Genomic DNA, 23,133 nt, shown 5'->3' with positions numbered 1-23,133 from the left:
GATGTCCCAGTTCTGGTGACACCTGGGGATGTCCCAGTTCTGATGACACCTGGGGATGTCCCAGAGCTGGTGGCACCTGGAGATGTCCCAGTTCTGGTGACACCTGGGGATGTCCCAGAGCTGGTGGCACCTGGAGATGTCCCAGTTCTGGTGACACCTGGGGATGTCCCAGAGCTGGTGGCACCTGGGGATGTCCCAGAGCTGGTGGCACCTGGGGATGTCCCAGAGCTGGTGGCACCTGGGGATGTCCCAGTTCTGGTGACACCTGGGGATGTCTCAGAGCTGGTGACACCTGGGGATGTCCCAGTTCTGGTGACACCTGGGGATGTCCCAGAGCTGGTGACACCTGGGGATGTCCCAGAGCTGGTGGCACCTGGGGATGTCCCAATGTTGGTGACACCTGGAGATGCCCCAGCGCTGGTGGCACCCAGGGCTGTCCAGATGCCATCAGTGCCTTCCCCCCAGCCCCGGCCGTGCCCCGTCCCGATGTCACCTTTGGGGACGACGTCGATGACCTGATGGATTCCCTGGGACTCGGCAGCAGCGCCGATGGAGCCGGAAGCACGCCTGGAACGCCGGGGGGGTGAGGGGACACCGGGATGGGGACAGGGATGGGCACGGGGTGGTCCCGGTGCCACCCTCGGTGCCACCCTGCCTGTGCCCAGCCAGGGGCTCCGGAAGGCCCGCGCCGGGATCCAGGAGCAGCCGGGAAAGGCGGAATTGCAGCCGGACCCCAAGGGACAGGAGCGGCCAGGTGAGCATGGCCGGGGTGGGAGATCCATGGGAAGGGGTTCCAGAGGAACAAAATCCCACTGGGAATTCCAGGGAGGGGCAGCACAGTGGGTCAAAATCCCACTGGGAATTCCGGGGAGGGGCAGCACAGTGGGTCAAAATCCCACTGGGAATTCCAGGGAGGGGCAGCACAGGGGTTTTCCAGAGGTTTAATTCCATTGGGAATTCCGGGGAGGGGCAGCACAGGGGTTTTCCAGAGGTTTAATTCCATTGGGAATTCCGGGGAGGAGCAGCACAGGGGTTTTCCAGAGGTTTAGTTCCATTGGGAATTCCGGGGAGGGGCAGCACAGGGGTTTTCCAAGGCCAATCCCATTGGGAATTTCAGGAATTCTGGGAATTTCGTGTCCGTTGTTCCGCAGGGCCGGGCGGGGCCCGGATCCAGACGGATTTTCTCTTCGGATCCTACGAGCCCTCGGTGGCCTCGGGGACAGCGCAGAGACGGGGACGGAGGTACCGGGGGAGGGGGGGATGGCCCCACCCAGCCGTGTCCCCAATGTCCCCATTGTCCTGAATGTCCCCAGTGTCCCCAATATCCCCCAGTGTCCCTCATGTCCCTCAATGTCCCTCAATGTCCCCTAATGTCCCCAATGTCCCTGATGTCCCCAGTTCCCCAGTGTCCCCAATACCCCTGGGGTGCCCATTGTCCCCACTGTCCCCCGTATCCCCACTGTCCCCCATATCCCCATTGTCCCCCATATCCCTATTGTCCCCCATTGTCCTCGGTGTTCCCAGTGTCCCCATTGTCCCCAGTGTCCTCAGAGTTGCTGTTGTCCCCAATGTCCCCAGTGTCCCAGTGTCCCCTGCCCAGTCCCCATGTGTCCCCATTGTCCCCATGTGTCCCCATTGTCCCCATTGTCCCCCATATCCCTATTGTCCCCCATTGTCCTCAGTGTTCCCAGTGTCCCCATTGTCCCCAGTGTCCCCAGAGCTGCTGTTGTCCCCAATGTCCACTGTGTCCCCAGTGTCCCCTGCGCAGTCCCCATGTGTCCCCATTGTCCCCATTGTCCCCCATATCCCTATTGTCCCCCATTGTCCTCAGTGTTCCCAGTGTCCCCATTGTCCCCAGTGTCCCCAGAGCTGCTGTTGTCCCCAATGTCCACTGTGTCCCCAGTGTCCCCTGCCCAGTCCCCATGTGTCCCCACTGTCCCCAGTGTCCCCATTTCCCCATTGTCCCCAGTGTCCTCAGAGTCACTGTTTTCCCTATTGTCCCCAGTGTCCCCAGTGTCCCTCTCCCCCTGCAGGTGTCCGGTTGGGAGCAGCTCCCAACGTCCCTCCGGGGCCACCTGGCTGGGGCTGAAGGACGAGGATTTCCTGGAATTAGGGGATGAGGATATCCCGGGACTGGGACAGAAGGACAAGGATTTCCCAGGACTGGGACAGAAGGACAAGGATTTCCCAGGATTGGGATCGAAGGACAAGGAATTCCTGGAACTGGGATCGAAGGACAAGGATTTCCTGGGACTGAAGAACAAGGATCCTTCAGGATTGGGATCAAAGGACGAGGATCCCGTGGGCTTGGGATCGAAGGATGAGGATTTCCCGAGACTGGGACAGAAGGACAAGGATCCCCTGGGACTGGGACCGAAGGACAAGAATCCCCCGGGACTGGGATCGAAGAACAAGGATTTCCCAGGATTGGGATCGAAGAACAAGGATTTCCCAGGACTGGGGTTGAAGGACAAGGATTTCCCAGGACTGGGGTCGAAGAACGAGGATTTCCCAGGATTGGGATCGAAGAACAAGGATTTCCCAGTATTGGGGTCGAAGGACAAGGATTTCCCAGGACTGGGGTCGAAGAACGAGGATTTCCCAGGATTGGGATCGAAGAACAAGGATTTCCCGGGATTGGGGCAGAAGGACAAGGATCCCCTGGGACCGAAGGACGAGGATCCCCCAGGCCCCGGTGCCCCGGGATCCCCGCGGGACCGCGGCTGGCTCGGCGCTGCCCCGGCCCCGAAGCGGTGCCAGGCAGAGCCTCCGGAGCAGAATTCCCACCCCTGGAGGGTCCTGGAGCCCCCCGAGCCCAGCAGGTAACGGGAGCTCCCAGGAACTCCCACCTGGGATCCAGGAGATCCCAGCCCAGGTGTCCTCCAGGTGTGCCACGGGATGTCCCTGTCCTAGGTGTGCCAGGGGATGTCCCTGTCCCAGGTGTCCTCCAGGTGTTCCAGGTGACATCACTGTGCCAGGGGATGTCCCTGTCCCAGGTGTGCCCAGATGTCCCAGGTGACATCACTGTCCCCCAGGGGTCCTCTTCAGGTGTCCCAGGTGATGTCCCTGTCCCAGGTGTCCTCCAGGTGTGCCCAGGGATGTCCCTGTTCTGGAATTCCCCCACCTGAGCTCCTCTCACCTCCCAGCTCCCGGCCGAGGCTGCCCTGGCTCAGCTCACCTGGGACACAGGTGTCACCTGGGAGGGCTCAGGTGACCAGTGTCAGGGAGGGCACCCTGGGATGGAGGTTTGGGGTGTCCCCGTTCCTTCTGAATCCCAAAGGTGAGATCCCTGACACTGGGCAGGTGGGGGGGGGACAGGTGACACAGGTGGGACAGGTGACACAGGTGGGACAGGTGGCACAGATGACTCAGGTGGCTGAGGTGGCACAGGTGGCATGGCACAGGTGGCACAGGTGACTCGGGTGGCACAGGTGACACAGGTGACATAACACAGGTGGCACAGGTGACTCGGGTGGCACAGGTGGCACAGGTGACATGACACAGGTGGCACAGGTGACTCGGGTGGCACAGGTGGCACAGGTGGCACAGGTGACATGGCATAGGTGGCAGAGGTGACTTGGGTGACACAGGTGGCATGACACAGGTGGCACAGGTGACTCGGGTGACACAGGTGACTCGGGTGGCACAGGTGACATGGCACAGGTGGCACAGATGACTTGAGTGGCACAGGTGGCACAGGTGACATGGCACAGGTGACCCAGGTGGCAGAGGTGACACAGGTGGCACAGGTGGCAAAGATGACTCAGGTGGCCGAGGTGGCACAGGTGACATGGTATAGATGGCACAGGTGGCACAGGTGACATGGCATAGGTGGCACAGGTGGCGTGGCACAGGTGGCACAGGTGACGTGGCACAGGTGACACAGGTGACATGACACAGGTGGCGCAGGTGACTCGGGTGGCACAGGTGACATGGCACAGGTGACTCAGGTGGCACAGGTGACACAGGTGGCACAGGTGGCAGAGGTGACATGGCACAGGTGACTCAGGTGTCACAGGTGACACAGGTGGCACAGGTGACTCGGGTGGCACAGGTGACATGGCACAGGTGACTCGGGTGGCACAGGTGACACAGGTGGCACAGGTGGCACAGGTGACATGGCATAGGTGGCAGAGGTGACTCGGGTGACACAGGTGACTTGACACAGGTGGCACAGATGACTCAGGTGACACAGGTGACATGACACAGGTGGCACAGGTGACTCGGGTGACACAGGTGGGACAGGTGGCACAGGTGACATAGCACAGGTGACTCAGGTGTCACAGGTGACTCGGGTGGCACAGGTGACATGGCACAGGTGACTCAGGTGTCACAGGTGACACAGGTGGCACAGGTGACTCGGGTGTCACAGGTGACACAGGTGGCACAGGTGACTCGGGTGTCACAGGTGACTCAGGTGTCACAGGTGACTCGGGTGGCACAGGTGACACAGGTGGCACAGGTGACTCGGGTGACACAGGTGGGACAGGTGGCACAGGTGACGTGGCACAGGTGACTCGGGTGGCACAGGTGACACAGGTGACACAGGTAGCCGAGGCCAGGCCGGGCTGGGGGCGGGTCCTGGTCCCCCTCACTCCCTGTGGGATTTGTTCCCGGTCCAGGCTGGAGCTCCCCGTCGGGACACGGCCCCGCGGGCAGGTGGCAGCAGGTGAGGCCCCTGTCACCCCCCAGGTGTCCTCGGAGGTCACCTGGCCTGGGCAAGGGACACCTCGGGACCCTGGGAACTGGGGGAGCTGTGCCAGGGGATGGGATAATGGGATAACCGGATAACGGGATGGGATAATGGAATATCGGGATAATTGGATAATGGGATGGGATAACGGAGTAATGGGATAATGGGATAGCGGGATGATGGGATGGAATAATGGGATAGTGGGATATCGGGATAATTGGCTATCAGGATAACTGGATATCAGGATGGGATAACAGGGTAATGGGATGATGGGATAATGGGATAGTGGGATGAGATAATGCAATAGTGGGATAGTGGGATAAGAGGCTGGGATAATGGGATGACAGGATGGGATGGGATGGGATGGGATGAGGGGATAATGGGATCCATGGGATGGGATGGGATCAATAGGATCATGGGAGGGGATGGATGGGATGGGATTGGGTCCATGGAATGGGATGGGATCCATGGGATGGGATCGATAAGATGGGATGGGATCCATGGAATCAATGAAATCAATGGGATGAGATGGGATGGATGGGATGGGATCCATGGGATCAGTGGTATGAGGTGGGATCCATAGGATGAGATGGGATCCTTGGGATCAGTGGGATGGGATGGGATCCATAGAATGGAATGGGATCCATGGGATGGAGTCCATGGGATGGGATTCATGGGATGGGATAGGGTCCACGGAATCAATGGGATTGATGGGAGGGAATGGGATCCATGGGATGGGATCCATAGGATGGGATGGGATGGGATCCATGGAATGGGATAGGATGGGATGGGATAATGGGATAGGATGGGATGGGATAATGGGATCCATGGGATGGGATCCATAGGATGGGATGGGATCCTTGGGATCAGTGGGATCGATGGGATGGGATGGGATCCATGGAATGGGATAGGATGGGATGGGATAATGGGATCCATGGGATGGGATGGCTCCCTTCCTTCCATGTGTCCCAGTGATGGATTTGTCCCATTTTTCACCCCAGCCGTGCAGGAGGTACCGGGTCCTGCCACGCCCGCTCAGGTGGGTGCTGGGGCAGGACCGGGAAAGGATCCCTGGGGTTTTCCTGGGATCTGGGGGGACTGGGCATGGATCAGCATTCCCGGGAGAGGGGAGCTGCCCTTCCCAGGCCTCTTCTGGAGCATCCCCGTGTCCCCACAGGAGGATCCGGCAGCTCCTCCAGCCCCGCCCCACCTGGAGAATCCCCGAGCTCTCCCGTCCTGGCTCTGCCCGAAGCATCCCGCAGCTTTTCCGGCCCAGAGGCGCCAGGAGGGTCCAGGAGCTGTCCCATCCCAGCCCCACCAGGAAGGTCCAGGAGCTGTCCCATCCCAGCAGCACCAGGAGGGTCTGGCAGCTCTCCCATCCCAGCCCCACCAGGATTCCCAAACTCTCCAATCCCACCTGTGCCAGGAGCATCCCGGCTGTGGGATCGCCCTGCGCAGCCTCCAGGCCCGGCTGGAGGAGCTGGAAAACCAGGTGGGGGCTGAGGGTGTTACCTGGGGGTGTCACCTGGGGGCACAGCCACTCCAGGGTGGCACCTGGAGCCTGTCCCGCTCCCGCCAGGTGCGGACGCTGGAGCTGGAGCGGGCACGGCGGGGACCGGTCCTGCAGGACCTCCCGGAGAGCTGCCACAGGTAACGGGGTCTCACCTGGGCTCCCAGATCGCAGGATCACCCCAGACCCCAGGATTACCCTGGGGCACAGGATCACCCCAGATCCCTGGATCACCCCAGACCCCAGGATTACCCCGGATCCCTGGATCACCCCAGATCCCTGGATCACCCCACATCCCATGATCACTGCAGACCCCAGGATCACCCCGGATCTCTGGATCACCCCAGATCCCAGGATCACCCCAGATCCCAGGAGCAGTACGAGCAGCTCACAGGTAAATTCCCTTCAAGTCCATCATTCCAGTGGGACCTTCTGCTCCATCTCAAGGGCTCAGAGCCGATCCCACAGAATCCAGGCGGTCCTGGGACCAGTCCTGGTGTCCTGAAGGATCCCTGGGCCTGTAGATCCCTGTCCCAGCCCTCCTGGGGGGATTCCTGGCCAAAGGCTCTGCTGCTCCGAGTGCCCAGTGGCGCTCGAACAGGGGCTTGGCTCTGTCCGGGATCCCACCAGATCCTCAGAAAACGGGAAAAGTTCACAGAGTTCACGGAATTCGCAGAATTTGCAGAATTCTCGGAATTCACGGAATTAATGAAATTCACAGAATTCACTGAATTTGCAGAATTTTCAGAATTCACAGAATTCAAGTTGTTTCTGGCGAGCCAGAGGCCAGGAGCCAAGGCTGGCAGAGTCCTGCCCTCCATGGGCAGATCCCACAGTGGGATCTCCCTGGGATGGGATGGGGCAGGACACAGGGGGTTTTCCCTCTGGGATCTCCCTGTCCTGGGATGGGATGGAGCTCGAGCATGGGGGTTTCCATGTGGGATCTCCCTGTCCTGGGAGGGGATGGAGCAGGGGCACAGGGAGTTTTTTCCATGTGGATGGAGGGTGGATCCCACCTCCTGCATCCTGGGCTGCCCCGTGCCCCTCGCAGCACTCCAGGCCAGGCTGTGCCAGCAGCAGCAGGACGCGGAGCGGGAGCAGAGCCGGCTCCAGGAGGCCGTGGCCGACTTGGAGACCAGGCTGGGAGAGCAGGAGCAGCTCCTGGAGCAGGTGAGGCTCCATCCCAGAGCTGTGGCTGTTCTGAAGCTGTGGCTGTGGTCACGGCTGTGTCCCTGCCCGTGTCCTGTGTCCGTGTCCCTGCCTGTGTCTGTGTCCCTGTCTGTGCCTGGCTGGAGGAGCTTCTGAGTGGGATCCCCTCCTGGAGCTGTGTCCATGTCCCTGTCTGCATCCGTGTCCTGTGCCTGTGTCCATCTCTGTGTCCCGTGTCCCATGTCCCTGCCTGTGTTCCTGTCTGCTGTGTTCGTGTCCCATGTTCCTGTCCCTATCCATGTTCCCTGTCCATGTCCATGTCCCATGTCCCCCTGTCTCTGTCCCCATCCCTGTCCCTGTGTCCCATGTCCCGTGTCCCTGTCCTCTGTCCCTGTCTCTGTCCCTTTTCCTGTCCCCTCTGTCCCTGTCCTCATCCCTGTCCCTGTCCCTCTGTCCTTGTCCCCTCTGTCCCTGTCCATGTCCCTGTCCCTATCCCTGTCCATGTCCCCATCCCTGTCTGTGTCCCTGTCCCCTGTCCCCACCCTGTCCCTGTCTGTGTCCCCTGTCCCTGTCTGTGTCCCCTGTCCCTGTCCCTGTCCCCATTCCTGTCCGTGTGCCTATCCCTTGTCCCTTGTCCCTGTCCCTGTCCCCATCCCTGTCTGTGTGCCTATCCCTTGTCCCTTGTCCCTGTCCCTGTCCCCATCCCTGTCCGTGTGCCTATCCCTTGTCCCTGTCCCTGTCCCCATCCCTGTCCGTGTGCCTATCCCTTGTCCCTTGTCCCTGTCCCTGTCCCCATTCCTGTCCGTGTGCCTATCCCTTGTCTCTCTCCGTGTCCCGGTCCGTGTCCGGCCCCTCCCGATCCCGCTGCCGCTCCAGGAGCGCCGCCGCGCCGCTGCCGAGCGCTGCCGGGCGGATTCGCTGCGGGAGGCGCTGGAGGAGCAGCGGCGGCTCTCGGCACAGCTGCGGGCCATGGACAGGGCGGCGCTGGACGAGGCCAAGGTGAGCGGGGTCATGGCCCCAGGTGAGCCCGGAGTGGGGAGGAGCTGCAGCTTCCCCGGGAAACCGCTGGGGAATGCCAGGGCGGGGCCTGGACCCGCTCTGGGATGGGGCTGGGAGCCGGCTGGGCTTGGGGGACTGGGATGGGAAAGGGGCTTGGAACCAGCCAGGGTAGGACTGGGATGGGAAAAAGGGGCTTGGAACCAGCCAGGATTGGGAAAGGGGCTCAGAACCAGCCAGGGTGGGAACTGGAATGTGCTTGGAACCACCTGGGCGGGATTGGGCTGAGGAAAGGGCTCAGAACCAGCCAGGATGGGAACTGGAAGGGGCTTGGAACCAGCCAGAATGGGAGTGGAAGTGGGACTGGGAAAAGGGCACAAAAGCAGTCAGGATGGGAATCAGGACTGGGAAAGGGGCTCAGAACCAGCCAAGATGGGAACTGGAAGAAGCTTGGAACCACCTGGGTGGGAGTGGGACGGGGAGAGGGGCTCAGAACCAGCTGGTTGGGAACTGGAAGGGGCTTGGAACCAGCCAGGGTGGGAGCAGGGCTGGAAGAAGGGCTCAGAACCAGCTGGGTGGGAGCAGGGCTCGGGGCTGGAAGGGGCTCGGAACAGGCCAGGTCGAGCCCGCTGGGTGCCCACACGAAGCCGGAGCTCCCCGGCTGGAAGCAGCCTCTGGAATTTGCCTCTGGAAGCGGCAGGGCCGGGCTAAAGGAGGGCAAGCCCTGCGGCAAGCGGCGCCTGGAGCTGTCCCCGGGCCCGCAGGGCGCGTGGCTGGAGGAGCAGCGGGCAGAGCTGCGGGATCGCTCCGAGGAGCGGCGGCGGCTGGCGGCCGCCTGGGCCGAGTTCCACAGCCGGGAGCGCCTGAGCCGGGAGCGGGAGGAGCAGGACAAGGAGCGCGCCCTGGGCGTGGACTCGGCGCTGAGGAGCCTGGCCAAGGTCCCCGATGCCCTGCCCGGGTTCCCAAACCACCTCCCCCTGCTCCAAAGGACGGGACAGGTGACGCTCGCTGTCCCCCGGGCCAGGATCAGGCAGAGCTGAAGTTCCGGAGCCGGGAGCTGAGATCCAAGGAGGAGCAGCTGGTCAGGGACAGGGAGGAGCTGGATGAGGCCTGGCGGGAGCTGAGACTGGAGAAGGAGAAGGTTCTCCGTGCCGAGCAGCGCCTGCAGGAGCGGGAGGAGGAGATCCATGACCTGGCCGAGGTAAACAGAGCATCCAGGCTGGGGCTCCCCATCCCCCCGAGATGGGGCTCCACATCCCCCTGAGCTGGGGCTCCACATCCCCCCTGAGCTGGGGCTCCACATCCCCCCTGAGCTGGGGCTCCACATCCCCCCTGGGCTGGGGCTCCACATCCCCCTGAGCTGGGGCTCCACATCCCCCTGAGCTGGGGCTCCCCATCCCCCTGAGCTGGGGCTCCACATCCCCCCTGAGCTGGAGCTCCACATCCCCCCTGAGCTGGGGCTCCACATCCCCCTGAGCTGGAGCTCCACATCCCCCCTGAGCTGGACCTCCACATCCCCCTGAGCTGGGGCTCCCCATCCCCTCTGAGCTGGGGCTCCCCATCCCCCCGAGCTGGGGCTCCACATCCCCCCTGAGCTGGGGCTCCACATCCCCCTGAGATGGGGCTCCCCATCCCCCCTGAGATGGGGCTCCACATCCCCCTGAGCTGGAGCTCCACATCCCCCCTGAGCTGGGGCTCCCCATCCCCCCTGAGCTGGGGCTCCACATCCCCCCTGAGCTGGAGCTCCACATCCCCCCTGAGCTGGGGCTCCACATCCGCCCTGAGCTGGGGCTCCACATCCCCCTGAGCTGGGGCTCCACATCCCCCCTGAGCTGGAGCTCCACATCCCCCCTGAGCTGGGGCTCCACATCCGCCCTGAGCTGGGGCTCCACATCCCCCTGAGCTGGAGCTCCACATCCCCCTGAGCTGGGGCTCTATATCCCCCTGAGCTGGGGCTCCCCATCCCCTCTGAGCTGGGGCTCCACATCCCCCTGAGCTGGGGCTCCACATCCCCTCTGAGCTGGGGCCTCTCATCCCCGTTCCTCATCCCATTCCCCATCCCCATTCCGGTGCCGTTCCCATTCCCGGTCCCATTCCCAATCCCAGTCCCCATCCCATTCCCTAACACTAGCCCTGTCCCATTGCCATTCCCAATCCCATTCACCATCCCGATCCTGTTCCCAGTCCCATTCCCCATTCCCAGTCCCATTCCCAGTGCCATTCCTGTCCCTGTTCCCCATCCCATTCCCTGTCCCAGTCCTGTTCCCTGCCCCAGTGCTGTGCCCATTCCCATTCCTGTTCCCATTCCCGGTCCCATTCCCATTCCCCATCCCAGTCACATTCCCCATCCCAGTTCTGTTCCCTGTCCCATTGCCATTCCCATTCCCCATTGCCAGTCCCTTTCCCGTTCTCGATCCCATTCCCTGTCCTAGTCCCATTCCCCATCCCAGTCCTGATGCCGTTCCTGTTCCTATTCCCTGTCCCATTCCCTGTCCCAGTCCCGTTCCCCGTCCCAGTCCCGTTCCCCGTCCTAGTCCCGTTCCCCATCCTGGTCCCTTTCCCAGTCCCATTCCCCATTCCTGGTCCCATTCCTGTCCCCATTCTCCATCCTGTTCCCCGTCCCAGTCCCATTCCCAGTCCTGTTCCCATTCCCAGTGCTGTTCCCATTGCTGTTCCCGTTCCCATTCCCATTCCCGTTCCCATTCCCAGTGCTGTTCCCACTGCTGTTCCCGCTCCCGTTCCCATTCCCGTTCCCATTCCCGTTCCCCATCCCCATTCCCGTTCCCATTTCCAGTGCTGTTCCCATTCCTGTTCCCATTCCTGTTCCCATTCCCAGTGCTGTTCCCGTTCTTGTTTCCATTCCCATTTCCATTCCCATTCCCGTTCCCGTTCCCATTCCCGTTTCCATTCCCATTCCTGTTCCCGTTCCCATTCCTGTTCCCGTTCCCATTCCTGTTCCCATTCCCATTCCCGATGCCGTTCCCGTTCCCATTCCCGTTCCCGTTCCCATTCCTGTTCCCGTTCCCGTTCCCATTCCCGTTCCCATTCCCATTCCCGATGCCGTTCCCATTCCCATTCCTGTTCCCATCCCCATTCCCGTTCCCATTCCCAGTCCCGTTCCCATTCCCGTTCCCGTTCCCATTCCCGATGCCGTTCCCATTCCCGTTCCCGTAGCGCGCGGCGCGGCAGCAGCAGGACGGGCAGCGGGCACTGCGGGAGGCGCGCAGGGCGCAGGAGGAGCAGCGGCAGCGGCTGCAGCGGCTGCAGGAGCAGCGGGAGCGGCTGCGGCAGCAGGAGCAGCGCCTGCACCAGGCAAATCCCCCCGGAAAATCCCCCTGGCAAATCCTTCTGGAAAATCCCCCCGGAAAATCCCTCCAAAAAACCCCCCCGGACAGTCCCCCAGGAAAATCCCCCCAGAAAATCCCCCTGGAAAATCCCCCTGGCAAATCCTTCTGGAAAATCCCCCCGGAAAATCCCTCCAAAAAAACCCCCCGGACAGTCCCCCAGGAAAATCCCCCTGGAAAATCCCCCTGGCAAGTCCTCCTGGAAAATCCCCCCAGAAAATCCCTCCAGAATATCTCCCCAGACAGTCCCCCTGGAAAATCTTCCCAGAAAATCCCCCTGGAAAATCCCCCCAGAAAATCCCCCCAGAAAATCTTCCCAGAAAATCCCCCTGGAAAATCCCCCCTTCCTGGGCAAATCCGCCTTCCTTCCCCATCAAATCCCCCCTTCTTCCCCAGAAAATCCCCCAGGAAAATCCCCCCTTCCTTCCCCGGAAAATCCCCCCTTCCTTCCCTGGAAAATCCCCCGTTCCTGGGTAAATCCCCCCAGAAAATCCCCCTGAAAATCCCATTTCCTGGACAAATCCCCCTTCCTTCCCCGTCAAATCCCCCTTTCCTTCGCTGGACAATTCCCCCCTTCCCGAGCAAATCCCCCCTTCCTTCCCCTGATCTCCGTTTAATTGAAGGGACGGGGCGGTTTTGGGGCTAAAAGCGAATTATTTTTAAAGGATTTATTTTATTTTTATGTCCGCATAAACGCCGGTCTCAGAGGCCGGGAGGTTTTATCCGAGCGAGCAGTCGGCCGCGGCTCAGAGTCGTCACGAGTTCTTTGTTATATGATTTTCTATAGATTATCATATTTTTTATTTTATGTATATATATGTATACAAATATACAATATATAACATATATCTAAAATATCTACCATGTATTTTTATATATATGTATTTGAGATATTTTAGATATATGTTATATATAAAATATTTGTGTATGTTATATATTATATATACAATAGATGTAATATATATACTATATATATTATATAGCAAATATTTGTTGTATTCATTATATAGACTTAGATATGTTATATATTATATATTTGTATATATAATGTTATGTATTATATATAATTCATAGCTTACAATATATAATATATAAGATACATTGCATATATTACGTATTATCTAACGAATATTTATTACATTCATTATATAGATTTAGATATATGTTATATATTATATAATTGTATCTATGTGTTATGTATTATATATAATATATATTATATATTATATAATGAATATTATATTCATTCAATATTATATTCATTATATTCATATAATAAATATTTATTATATGTTATATTTATTATATATAGTTATATGTATTATATATTGTATATTGTATATAACATACTGATTACATATCATATATTATCTATTTATTACATATATTATCTATTTATTGCATACATATTTTTATTTTATATCATATAGATGTATTATATGTATTATATACAATATATTTATATTAGATAATATTTTATATTATTATATTGTTATATGTTACGCATATAATTACATATATTATATATAATTATATATTGCATCTATACAATGTATAATATTTATAATATTATATATAACATGTAGATATATATATAATATTATTATACATAATTTAATATATTATATATATATAAACATATATATATATATATATATATATATATATATATATATATATATATATAAATATATTATAAAAATTCATAATTCAATGGACATTACCACAGGGTTTATTTTGCTTTTTGTTAATTTTATTTTTTTTACCTAATTCTGCTGCACTGCAGGTACTTTTATCCAGAATGGGCTTTTGTCAGCCTTACACCCAAAAATTCCTGTTGTCAGTTCTGAACTCTCATCTCACTGCGTGCACACCCCTCCATTATAAACCCTTCACCATCTTATTAATCCTTATTAATAACTAATAATTAGTCCTTCATAATCATATTCATAGCTATCATAATATTAATTATATAATAAGCATTATAATAATAATATTATAAAGATATAATAATTGTGATTTAAATAAATGATATATAGTATAATACATATAATATATTATATAAAATATATACAGTATATATTTATATATTATATTAATTATATTATATTATGTTATATTAATTATATTATGTTATATTATATTACATATATTATATTACTTATATTATATTATATTATATTTATTATATTATATTATACTATATTGTATATTATTTATAATAATTATTTTAAAGTAAATCTTATTAATACTTAATTCATAATAATAAAACAATTATAATCACTATTATTTAAATTATTACTATTACTATTAATGTAGATTTTCATGTTAATATACTCATTAATATTAATCATTCTTTACTTACATAATGCACGTTCTCACTCACACCTGCAGAATCATAACTTTATGGTTTTTATGAATTTATTTTTTTATGAATATTTATGATTTTTTAACGTGGATCTATTTTATTTGGACATTGTGATGCTGTTTGCGGGGCTGCAGCCCAGCCCCGCTGGGTCTGGGGATTTTCCTGTTCCTGTTCCCATGTTCCCGTTCCCATGTTCCTGTTCCCATTCCCATTCCCGTTCCATGTTCCTGTTCCTGTTCCCGTTCCCATGTTGCTGTTCCCATTCCCATTCCCACGTTCCCGTTCCCGTTCCCATGTTCCCGTGTTCCCATTCCATGTTCCCATGTTCCTGTTCCCATGTTCCTGTTCCCATTTCCATTCCTGTTCACATGTTCCTGTTCCCGTTCCCGTTCCCACATTCCCATTCCCGTTCCCATGTTCCCATCCCTGTGTTCCCATGTTCCCATGTTCCCGTTCCCATGTTCCTGTTCCCATTTCCATTCCTGTTCACATGTTCCTGTTCCTGTTCCCGTTCCCACATTCCCATTCCCGTTCCCATGTTCCCATTCCTGTGTTCCCATGTTCCCATGTTCCCGTTCCCATGTTCCTGTTCCCGTTCCTGTTTCCGTTCCCACATTCCCATTCCCGTTCTCATGTTCCCATGTTCCCGTTCCCATGTTCCCATGTTCCCGTTCCCATGTTCCCGTTCCCATTCCCGTTCCCACATTCCCATTCCCGTTCCCATGTTCCCATGTTCCTGTTCCCATTCCCGTTCCCGTTCCCCTGTTCCCGTTCCCATGTTCCCATGTTCCTGTTCCCATGTTCCGGTTCCCATTCCTATGTTCCCGTTCCCACATTCCCGTTCCTGTTCCCATGTTCCCATTCCTGTTCCCCTGTTCCCTTTCCCACGTTCCCGTTCCCATGTTCCCATGTTCCCGTTCCCATGTTCCCATTTCCACCTTCCCGTTCCCATTCCCATGTTCCCATTTCAGTTCCTGTTCCCACGTTCCCATTCCCATTCTCATGTTCCCATTCCTGTTCCCACGTGTGCCATTCCCGTTCCCATCCCACGTTCCCATTCCCATTCCCGTTCCCGTTCCCACGTTCCCGTTCCCACATTCCCGTTCCCGTTCCCACGTTCACATTCCCGTTCCCTTTCCCACGTTCCCATACCTGTGTTCCCGTTCCCATTCCCATGTTCCCTTTCCCATGTTCCCATTCCCATTCCCACGTTCCCGTTCCCATTCCCATGTTCCTGTTTTCATTCCCATGTTCCCATTCCCACATTCCCGTTCCTGTTTCCACGTTCCCGTTCCCACGTTCCCATTCCCATTCCCACATTCCCATTCCCATTTCCATTTTCCCATTCCCACATTCCCGTTCCCATGTACCCATGTTCCCATTCCCATTCCTGTTCCCATTCCCACGTTCCCGTTGCCGTTCCCGTTCCCATTCCCATGTTCCTGTTCCCATTCCCATGTTCCCATTCCCACGTTTCCATTAACATTCCCACATTCCCGTTCCCGTTTCCACATTCCCGTTCCCGCTCCCGTGTTCCTGTTCCCGTTCCCACGTTCCCGTTCCTGTTCCCGCAGGAGCGGCGGAGCATGGAGCGGCAGCGGGAGCAGCTCCGGGAGCTCCGGGAGGAGCTGGGCCCCGGCCTGGGGACAGGGACAGCGCCAGGGACAGCGCTGGGGACACTGCCACAGACAGGAGCAACGCCGGGGACACCGCTGGGTACGGAGACACCGCTGGGAACGGGGACAACCGCTGGGAACAGGGACACCGCTGGGAATGGGGACACCGCTGGGAACGGGGACAGTGCTGGGAACGGGGACACCGCTGGGAACGGGGACACCGCTGGGAACGGGGACAGTGCTGGGAACGGGTACACCGCTGGGGACGGGGACACCGCTGGGAACGGGGACACCGCTGGGAACGGGGACACCGCTGGGAACGGGGACACCGCTGGGGACGGGTACAGTGCTGGGAATGGGGACACCCGCTGGGAACGGGGACAGTGCTGGGAACGGGGACACCGCTGGGAACGGGGACAGTGCTGGGAACGGGGACAGTGCTGGGAACGGGGACACCGCTGGGAACTGGGACAGTGCTGGGAACGGGGACACCGCTGGGGACGGGGACACCGCTGGGAACGGGGACAGTGCTGGGAACGGGGACAGTGCTGGGAACTGGGACACCGCTGGGAACGGGGGACACCGCTGGGAACGGGGACACCGCTGGGAACTGGGACAGTGCTGGGAACGGGGACAGTGCTGGGAATGGGGACACCGCTGGGAACTGGGACAGTGCTGGGAATGGGGACACCGCTGGGAACGGGGACAACCGCTGGGTACAGGGACACCGCTGGGAACGGGGACACCCGCTGGGAATGGGGACAGTGCTGGGAACGGGGACAACCGCTGGGGACAGGGACAGTGCTGGGGACGGGGACACCGCTGGGAATGGGGACACCGCTGGGGATGGGGACACCGCTGGGAACGGGGACACCCGCTGGGAACGGGGACACCGCTGGGGACGGGGACACCGCTGGGGATGGGGACACCGCTGGGGATGGGGACACTGCTGGGAACGGGGACACCGCTGGGAACGGGGACAGTGCTGGGTATGGGGACAGTGCTGGGAACGGGGACACCGCTGGGGACGGGGACAGTGCTGGGAACGGGGACAGTGCTGGGAACGGGGACACCGCTGAGGACGGGGACAACGCTGGGTACGGGGACACCGCTGGGAATGGGGACACCGCTGGGAACGGGTACAGTGCTGGGAATGGGGACAGTGCTGGGAACGGGGACACCGCTGGGAACGGGGACAGTGCTGGGGACGGGGACAGTGCTGGGAACGGGGACACCGCTGGGGACGGGGACACAGATGGGTATGGGGACACCGCTGGGGACAGGGACACCACTGGGAACGGGGACACCGCTGGGAACGGGGACAGTGCTGGGAACGGGGACACCGCTGGGGACGGGGACACCGCTGGGGATGGGGACACCGCTGGGAATGGGGACGCCGCTGGGAACGGGGACAGTGCTGGGAACGGGGACAAACCGCTGGGAACGGGGACACCGCTGGGAACGGGGACACCGCTGGGTACGGGGACACCGCTGGGAACGGGGACACCGCTGGGTACGGGGACACCGCTGGGGACGGGGACACCGCTGGGGACGGGGACAGTGCTGGGAACGGGGACACCGCTGGGAACGGGGACAGTGCTGGGAACGGGGACACCGATGGGAACGGGGACACCGCTGGGGACGGGGACACCGCTGGGAATGGGGACAGTGCTGGGGACGGAGACACCGCTGGGAACGGGGACACCGCTGGGAACGGGGACAGCGCTAGGAACGGGGACACCGCTGGGAACTGGGACAGTGCTGGGAACGGGGACACCGCTGGGGACGGGGACAGTGCTGGGAACGGGGACACCGCTGGGAACGGGGACAGTGCTGGGTACGGGGACACCGCTGGGAACGGGGACACCGCTGGGGACGGGGACACCGCTGGGGACGGGGACAGTGCTGGGAACGGGGACACCGCTGGGTACGGGGACACCGCTGGGAACGGGGACACCGCTGGGTACGGGGACAGTGCTGGGAACGGGGACAGTGCTGGGAACGGGGACACCGCTGGGAACGGGGACACCGCTGGGTATGGGGACACCGCTGGGAACGGGGACACCACTGGGAACGGGGACAGTGCTGGGAACGGGGACAGTGCTGGGTACGGAGACACCGCTGGGAATGGGGACAACCGCTGGGTACGGAGACACCGCTGGGAATGGGGACACCGCTGGGGACGGGGACACCGCTGGGAACGGGGACAGTGCTGGGAACGGGGACAGTGCTGGGAACGGGGACACCGCTGGGAACGGGGACACCGCTGGGGATGGGGACACCGCTGGGAATGGGGACAGTGCTGGGGACGGAGACACCGCTGGGAATGGGGACAGTGCTGGGAACGGGGACAGTGCTGGGAACGGGGACACCGCTGGGAACGGGGACAGTGCTGGGAACGGGGACACCGCTGGGAACAGGGACACCGCTGGGAACGGGGACACCGCTGGGGACGGGGACAGTGCTGGGAACGGGGACAGTGCTGGGAACGGGGACACCACTGGGAACGGGGACAGTGCTGGGAACGGGGGACAACGCTGGGTACGGGGACACCGCTGGGAACGGGGACACCGCTGGGAACGGGGACACCGCTGGGGACGGGGACACCGCTGGGTACGGGGACACCGCTGGGGACGGGGACACCGCTGGGGACGGGGACAGTGCGGGGAACGGGGACACCGCTGGGGACGGGGACAGTGCTGGGAACGGGGACACCGCTGGGGACGGGGACACCGCTGGGGACGGGGACAGTGCTGGGGACGGGGACACCGCTGGGGACGGGGACAGTGCTGGGAACGGGGACACCGCTGGGAATGGGGACACCGCTGGTTATGGGGACACCGCTGGGAACGGGGACACCGCTGGGAATGGGGACAGTGCTGGGGACGGGGACAGTGCTGGGGATGGGGACACCGCTGGGAACGGGGACACCGCTGGGAACGGGGACACCGCTGGGAACGGGGACAGTGCTGGGGACGGGGACACCGCTGGGGACGGGGACAGTGCTGGGAACGGGGACACCGCTGGGAATGGGGACAGTGCTGGGAACGGGGACAGTGCTGGGAACGGGGACACCACTGGGAACGGGGACAGCACGGGGGACAGCACTGGGGACAGTCACCATCAGGAGGCGGGGTGAGGCTCAGCCCTGCGGGGCCACCCCGGTTTCGGGATCCCATGTGTTTGGGATCCCCCGGTTTCGGGATCCCATGTGTTTGGGATCCCCCATTTTTGGGATCCCTCGTTTTTGGAATCCTCCATTTTTGGGATCCTGTTTATGGGATCCCGTTCTTGGGATCCCCCGTTTCTGGGATCCCGTTTTTGGGATCCTGTTTGTGGGATCCCATTTTTTTGATGCCTCGTTTTTGGGATCCCCTTTTTGGGATCCCTTGGTTTTGGGATCCTGTTTTTGGGATTTCCCAGTTTTGGGATCCCCCATGTTTGGGATCCCCGATTTTTAGGTTGTCATTTTTGGGATCCTGTTTTTGGGATCCCATTCTTGGGATCCCCCATTTTTGAGGTTCTTCAATTTTGGGACCCCATTTTTGGGATCCCGTTTCTGGGATGCCCTGTTTTTGGGATGTCATTTTTGGGATCCCCCATTTTTTGGATGTAATTTTTAGGATCCCCCATTTTTGGGATCCTGTTTCTGGGATCCCCCGTTTTTGGGATCCTGTTTTTGGGATGTCGTTTTTGGGATCCCCCGTTTTTGGGATGCCGTTTTAGGGATGTCATTTTTGGGATCCTGTTTTTGGGATCCCCTATTTTTGGGATCCCGTTTTTGGGATGTCATTTTTGGGATCCCCCGTTTTTGGGATCCCCCGTTTTTGGGGTCCTGTTTTTGGTATGTCATTTTTGGGATCCCCCGTTTTTGGGATGTAATTTTTGGGATCCCCTGTTTTTGGGATCCTGTTTTTGGGATGTCATTTTTGGGATCCCCCGTTTTTGGGATCCCCTGTTTTTGAGATCCTGTTTTGGGGATCCCGTTTTTGGGATCCCCCGTTTTTGGGGTCCTGTTTTTGGTATGTCATTTTTGGGATCCCCCGTTTTTGGGATGTAATTTTTGGATCCCCCGTTTTTGGGATCCCCCGTTTTTGGGATCCCCTGTTTTTGAGATCCTGTTTTTGGTATGTCATTTTTGGGATCCCCCGTTTTTGGGATCCTGTTTTTGGTATGTCATTTTTGGGATCCCCCGTTTTTGGGGTCCTGTTTTTGGTATGTCATTTTTGGGATCCCCCGTTTTTGGGATCCCCCGTTTTTGGCATCCCCCATTTTTGGGATCCTGTTTTTGGGATGTAATTTTTGGGATCCTGTTTTTGGTATGTCATTTTTGGGATCCCCTGTTTTTGGGATCCTGTTTTGGTATGTCATTTTTGGGATCCCCCGTTTTTGGGATCCCGTTTTTGGGATCCCCCGTTTTTGGGATCCTGTTTTTGGTATGTCATTTTTGGGATCCCCCGTTTTTGGGATCCCCCGTTTTTGGGGTCCTGTTTTTGGTATGTCATTTTTGGGATCCCCCCGTTTTTTGGGGTGCCGTTTCTGGGATCCGGCGCTCCTGGGCCGGCGGGGGCAGGCGGGCAGCGCTGGCAGCGGGGACAGGGACGCTGCGGTGTCCCCTCCTGCAGCTCCTGCGGTGGCCCCCGCGCTCCTGCCGGGGCTGGCGGCGCTCCTGGCGGACAGCGGGGACCGGGGCGGGCGCGGCCGCGCTCTACGGACACGTCCTGCTGCTGAGAGAGCGCGCACGCAGGGTGGGACTGGGAGCGGCACTGGGGGCACTGGGAATGGGAATGGGGGGCACTGGGAATGGGAATGGGGGGACTGGGAATGGAGGGACTGGGAATGGGACTGGGGAACTGGGAACGGACTGGGGGGACTGGGAATGGGAATGGGGGGACTGGGAGGGGAAATGGGGGAGCTGGGAATGGACTGGGGGGACTGGGAATGGACTGGGGGGAATGGGAATGGGGGAACTGGGAATGGGACTGGGGAACTGGGAATGGACTGGGGGAACTGGGAATGGGGGGACTGGGAATGGGAATGGGGGGGACTGGGAATGGGGGAACTGGGAATGGGGGGACTGGGAACAAACTGGGGGGACTGGGAGGGGGAATGGGGGAACTGGGAATGGACTGGGGGGAATGGGAATGGGGGGACTGGGAATGGAACTGGGGGGACTGGGAATGGTTATGGGGGAACTGGGAATGGGGGGACTGGGAATGGGACTGGGGAACTGGGAATGGACTGGGGGAACTGGGAATGGGGGGACTGGGAACAGACTGGGGGGACTGGGAACAAATTGGGGGGACTGGGAGGGGGAATGGGGGAACTGGGAATGGGGGAACTGGGAATGGACTGGGGGGAATGGGAATGGGGGGACTGGGAATGGAACTGGGGGGACTGGGAATGGTTATGGGGGAACTGGGAATGGGGGGACTGGGAATGGGACTGGGGAACTGGGACTGGGAATGGGGGCAACTGGGAATGGGAATGGGGGCAACTGGGAATGGGCTGGGGGAACTGGGAATGGAAATGGGGGAATTGGGAACTGGGAAGGGCTTGGGAATTGCATGGGGAAGTGGAAAGTGAGGAGCTGGGCTCTAGGAAAGGGTTTGGGATTGTGGGGAAAGGGTTTGGGACTGGAAAGGGGGAAAGGGTTTGGGAATGGTCCAATGGGAACTGGGCTGGGAAAGGGTTTGGGATGCGGGAAAAGGGTTTGGGATTGTCTGGGAAAGTGTTTGGGTTTGTGGGGAAAGGGGTTGGGACTGGCCAGGGGGAAAGGGAAAGGGTTTGTGACTGGGGGGAAAGGATTTGGGATTGTGGGGAAAGGGGTTGGTGTGTGGGAAAAGGGTTTGGAGCTGTTTCGGAAAGGGTTTGGGATGTGGGAAAGGGGTTTGGGACTGGAAAGGGGGAAAGGGAAAGGGCTTGGGAATGGCCAGGGGAAGTGGAAAGTGAGGAGCTGGGCTGGGGAAGGGTTTGGGATGTGGGGAAAGGGTTTGGGATGTGGGGAAGGGTTTGGGATTGTTTGGGAAAGGGTTTGGGATGTGGGGAAGGGTTTGGGATTGTGGGGAAGGGTTTGGGATGTGGGGAAGGGTTTGGGATTGTGGGGAAGGGTTTGGGATGTGGGGAAGGGTTTGGGATTGTGGGGAAGGGTTTGGGATGTGGGGAAGGGTTTGGAATTGTGGGGAAGGGTTTGGGATGGTGAGGAAAGGGTTTGGGATTGTGTGGGGAAGGGTTTGGGATATGGGGAAGGGTTTGGGATTGTGGGGAAGGGTTTGGGATGTGGGAAAGGGTTTGGGATTGTTTGGGAAAGGGTTTGGGATGTGGGGAAGGGTTTGGGATGGTTTGGGGAAGGGTTTGGGATGTGGGGAAGGGTTTGGGATATGGGGAAGGGTTTGGAGCTGTTTGGGGAAGGGTTTGGGATGGTTTGGGGAAGGGTTTGGGATGTGGGGAAGGGTTTGGGATGTGGGGAAGGGTTTGGGATGTGGGGAAGGGTTTGGAGCTGTTTGGGGAAGGGTTTGGGATGGTTTGGGGAAGGGTTTGGGATGGTTTGGGGAAGGGTTTGGGATGTGGGGAAGGGTTTGGGATGGTTTGGTGAAGGGTTTGGGATGTGGGGAAGGGTTTGGATCTCTTTGGGGAAGGGTTTGGGACTAGCCAGGGGGAACTGGGCTGGGCAAGGGGCTCGGAACCTTCTGGAAGGGCCGGGGAGCGCCTGGGTGGGCTCAGCCCATCCCCCCCTCCCCAGGACCACGATTTCCTGGAGAGCGAGCGGCTCTTCCTGGAGAGCCTGAAAAAAGGACCCGGAGCCGCCGTCTGCAGGGAGAGCAGTGGGTTCGGGTGCAAATGGAAATAAATAAAAATAAAAATAAGAATAAAAATAAAAATAAATTCCCTCCTGAGAACCTTCCCCCATCTACAGAGAGAACAGTGGGTTCAGGTACAAATAAAAGCAAAAATAAAAATAAAAATAAAAATAAAAATAAATAAAAATAAGTCTCTGCTGAGAACCTTCCCCTGTCTGCAGAGAGAACAGTGGGTTTGGGTACAAATAATAAAAATAAATAAAAATAAAAATAAAAATAAAAGTAAAAGTAAAAATAAAAAAAATAAAAATAAATTATAAATTCCCTGCTGAGAACCTTCCCCTTTACAAACAGGGGTTTTTGGGATGAAAGTGATTTTGGGGTGAAAATGGGAATTTTCGGATGGGAATTTTTCGGTTGGGAATTTTTGAGATGGGAATTCTGGGAATGGAATTTTAGGATGGGAATTCTGGGATGGATTTCCCACGGCTCCGTGACCGCCCCGCAGAACCGGGGCCGCTCTGTGACGTCAGCCCCGGCCGGGGCTCGCTGGCACCGGGGGTGACCGGGGGTGACCGGAGGTGACCGGAGGGGACCGGGGAGCACCGGGGGGCACCGGAGGGGACACGCGGCGCGCTGCCGCTGTCTCGCCGTCGC

The 23,133-nt window shown here is 57.4% G+C and overlaps 2 protein-coding genes and 1 long non-coding RNA gene across 3 annotated transcripts in view; all 3 read left to right on the top strand.

Moving 5' to 3' along the window:
- The first annotated feature begins 476 nt into the window (after positions 1-476).
- On the top strand, positions 477-1,234 carry LOC137465670 (uncharacterized). The gene is made up of 3 exons (XR_010994749.1): positions 477-583; positions 666-754; positions 1,152-1,234. It is a non-coding gene; the product is annotated as an uncharacterized lncRNA (long non-coding RNA).
- Positions 1,235-1,260: 26 nt separating this feature from the next.
- The window catches only part of LOC137465678 (fas-binding factor 1 homolog), a 60,049-nt gene continuing 38,176 nt past the window's right edge, over positions 1,261-23,133 (top strand). Inside the window, exons 1-3 of the mRNA XM_068177737.1 lie at positions 1,261-1,312; positions 2,006-2,822; positions 4,623-4,669. Coding sequence (XP_068033838.1) covers positions 1,261-1,312; positions 2,006-2,822; positions 4,623-4,669 — 916 coding nt within the window. The remainder of the gene's footprint in view (positions 1,313-2,005; positions 2,823-4,622; positions 4,670-23,133) is intronic.
- On the top strand, positions 5,655-23,061 carry LOC137465668 (fas-binding factor 1 homolog). The gene is made up of 11 exons (XM_068177730.1): positions 5,655-5,732; positions 5,871-6,185; positions 6,273-6,343; positions 6,551-6,597; positions 7,255-7,373; positions 8,229-8,351; positions 9,113-9,286; positions 9,373-9,549; positions 11,523-11,686; positions 22,373-22,500; positions 22,985-23,061. The coding sequence occupies exons 1-11, from the start codon at positions 5,655-5,657 to the stop codon at positions 23,059-23,061; spliced, it is 1,473 nt and encodes a 490-aa protein (XP_068033831.1).

This window comes from Anomalospiza imberbis, unplaced genomic scaffold (assembly GCF_031753505.1).
Source record: "Anomalospiza imberbis isolate Cuckoo-Finch-1a 21T00152 unplaced genomic scaffold, ASM3175350v1 scaffold_101, whole genome shotgun sequence".
NCBI classification, from domain to species: Eukaryota; Metazoa; Chordata; class Aves; order Passeriformes; family Viduidae; genus Anomalospiza; species Anomalospiza imberbis.
Note: the sequence above shows the minus strand (reverse complement) of the source record. Positions and strands in the feature narration are given on the sequence as shown.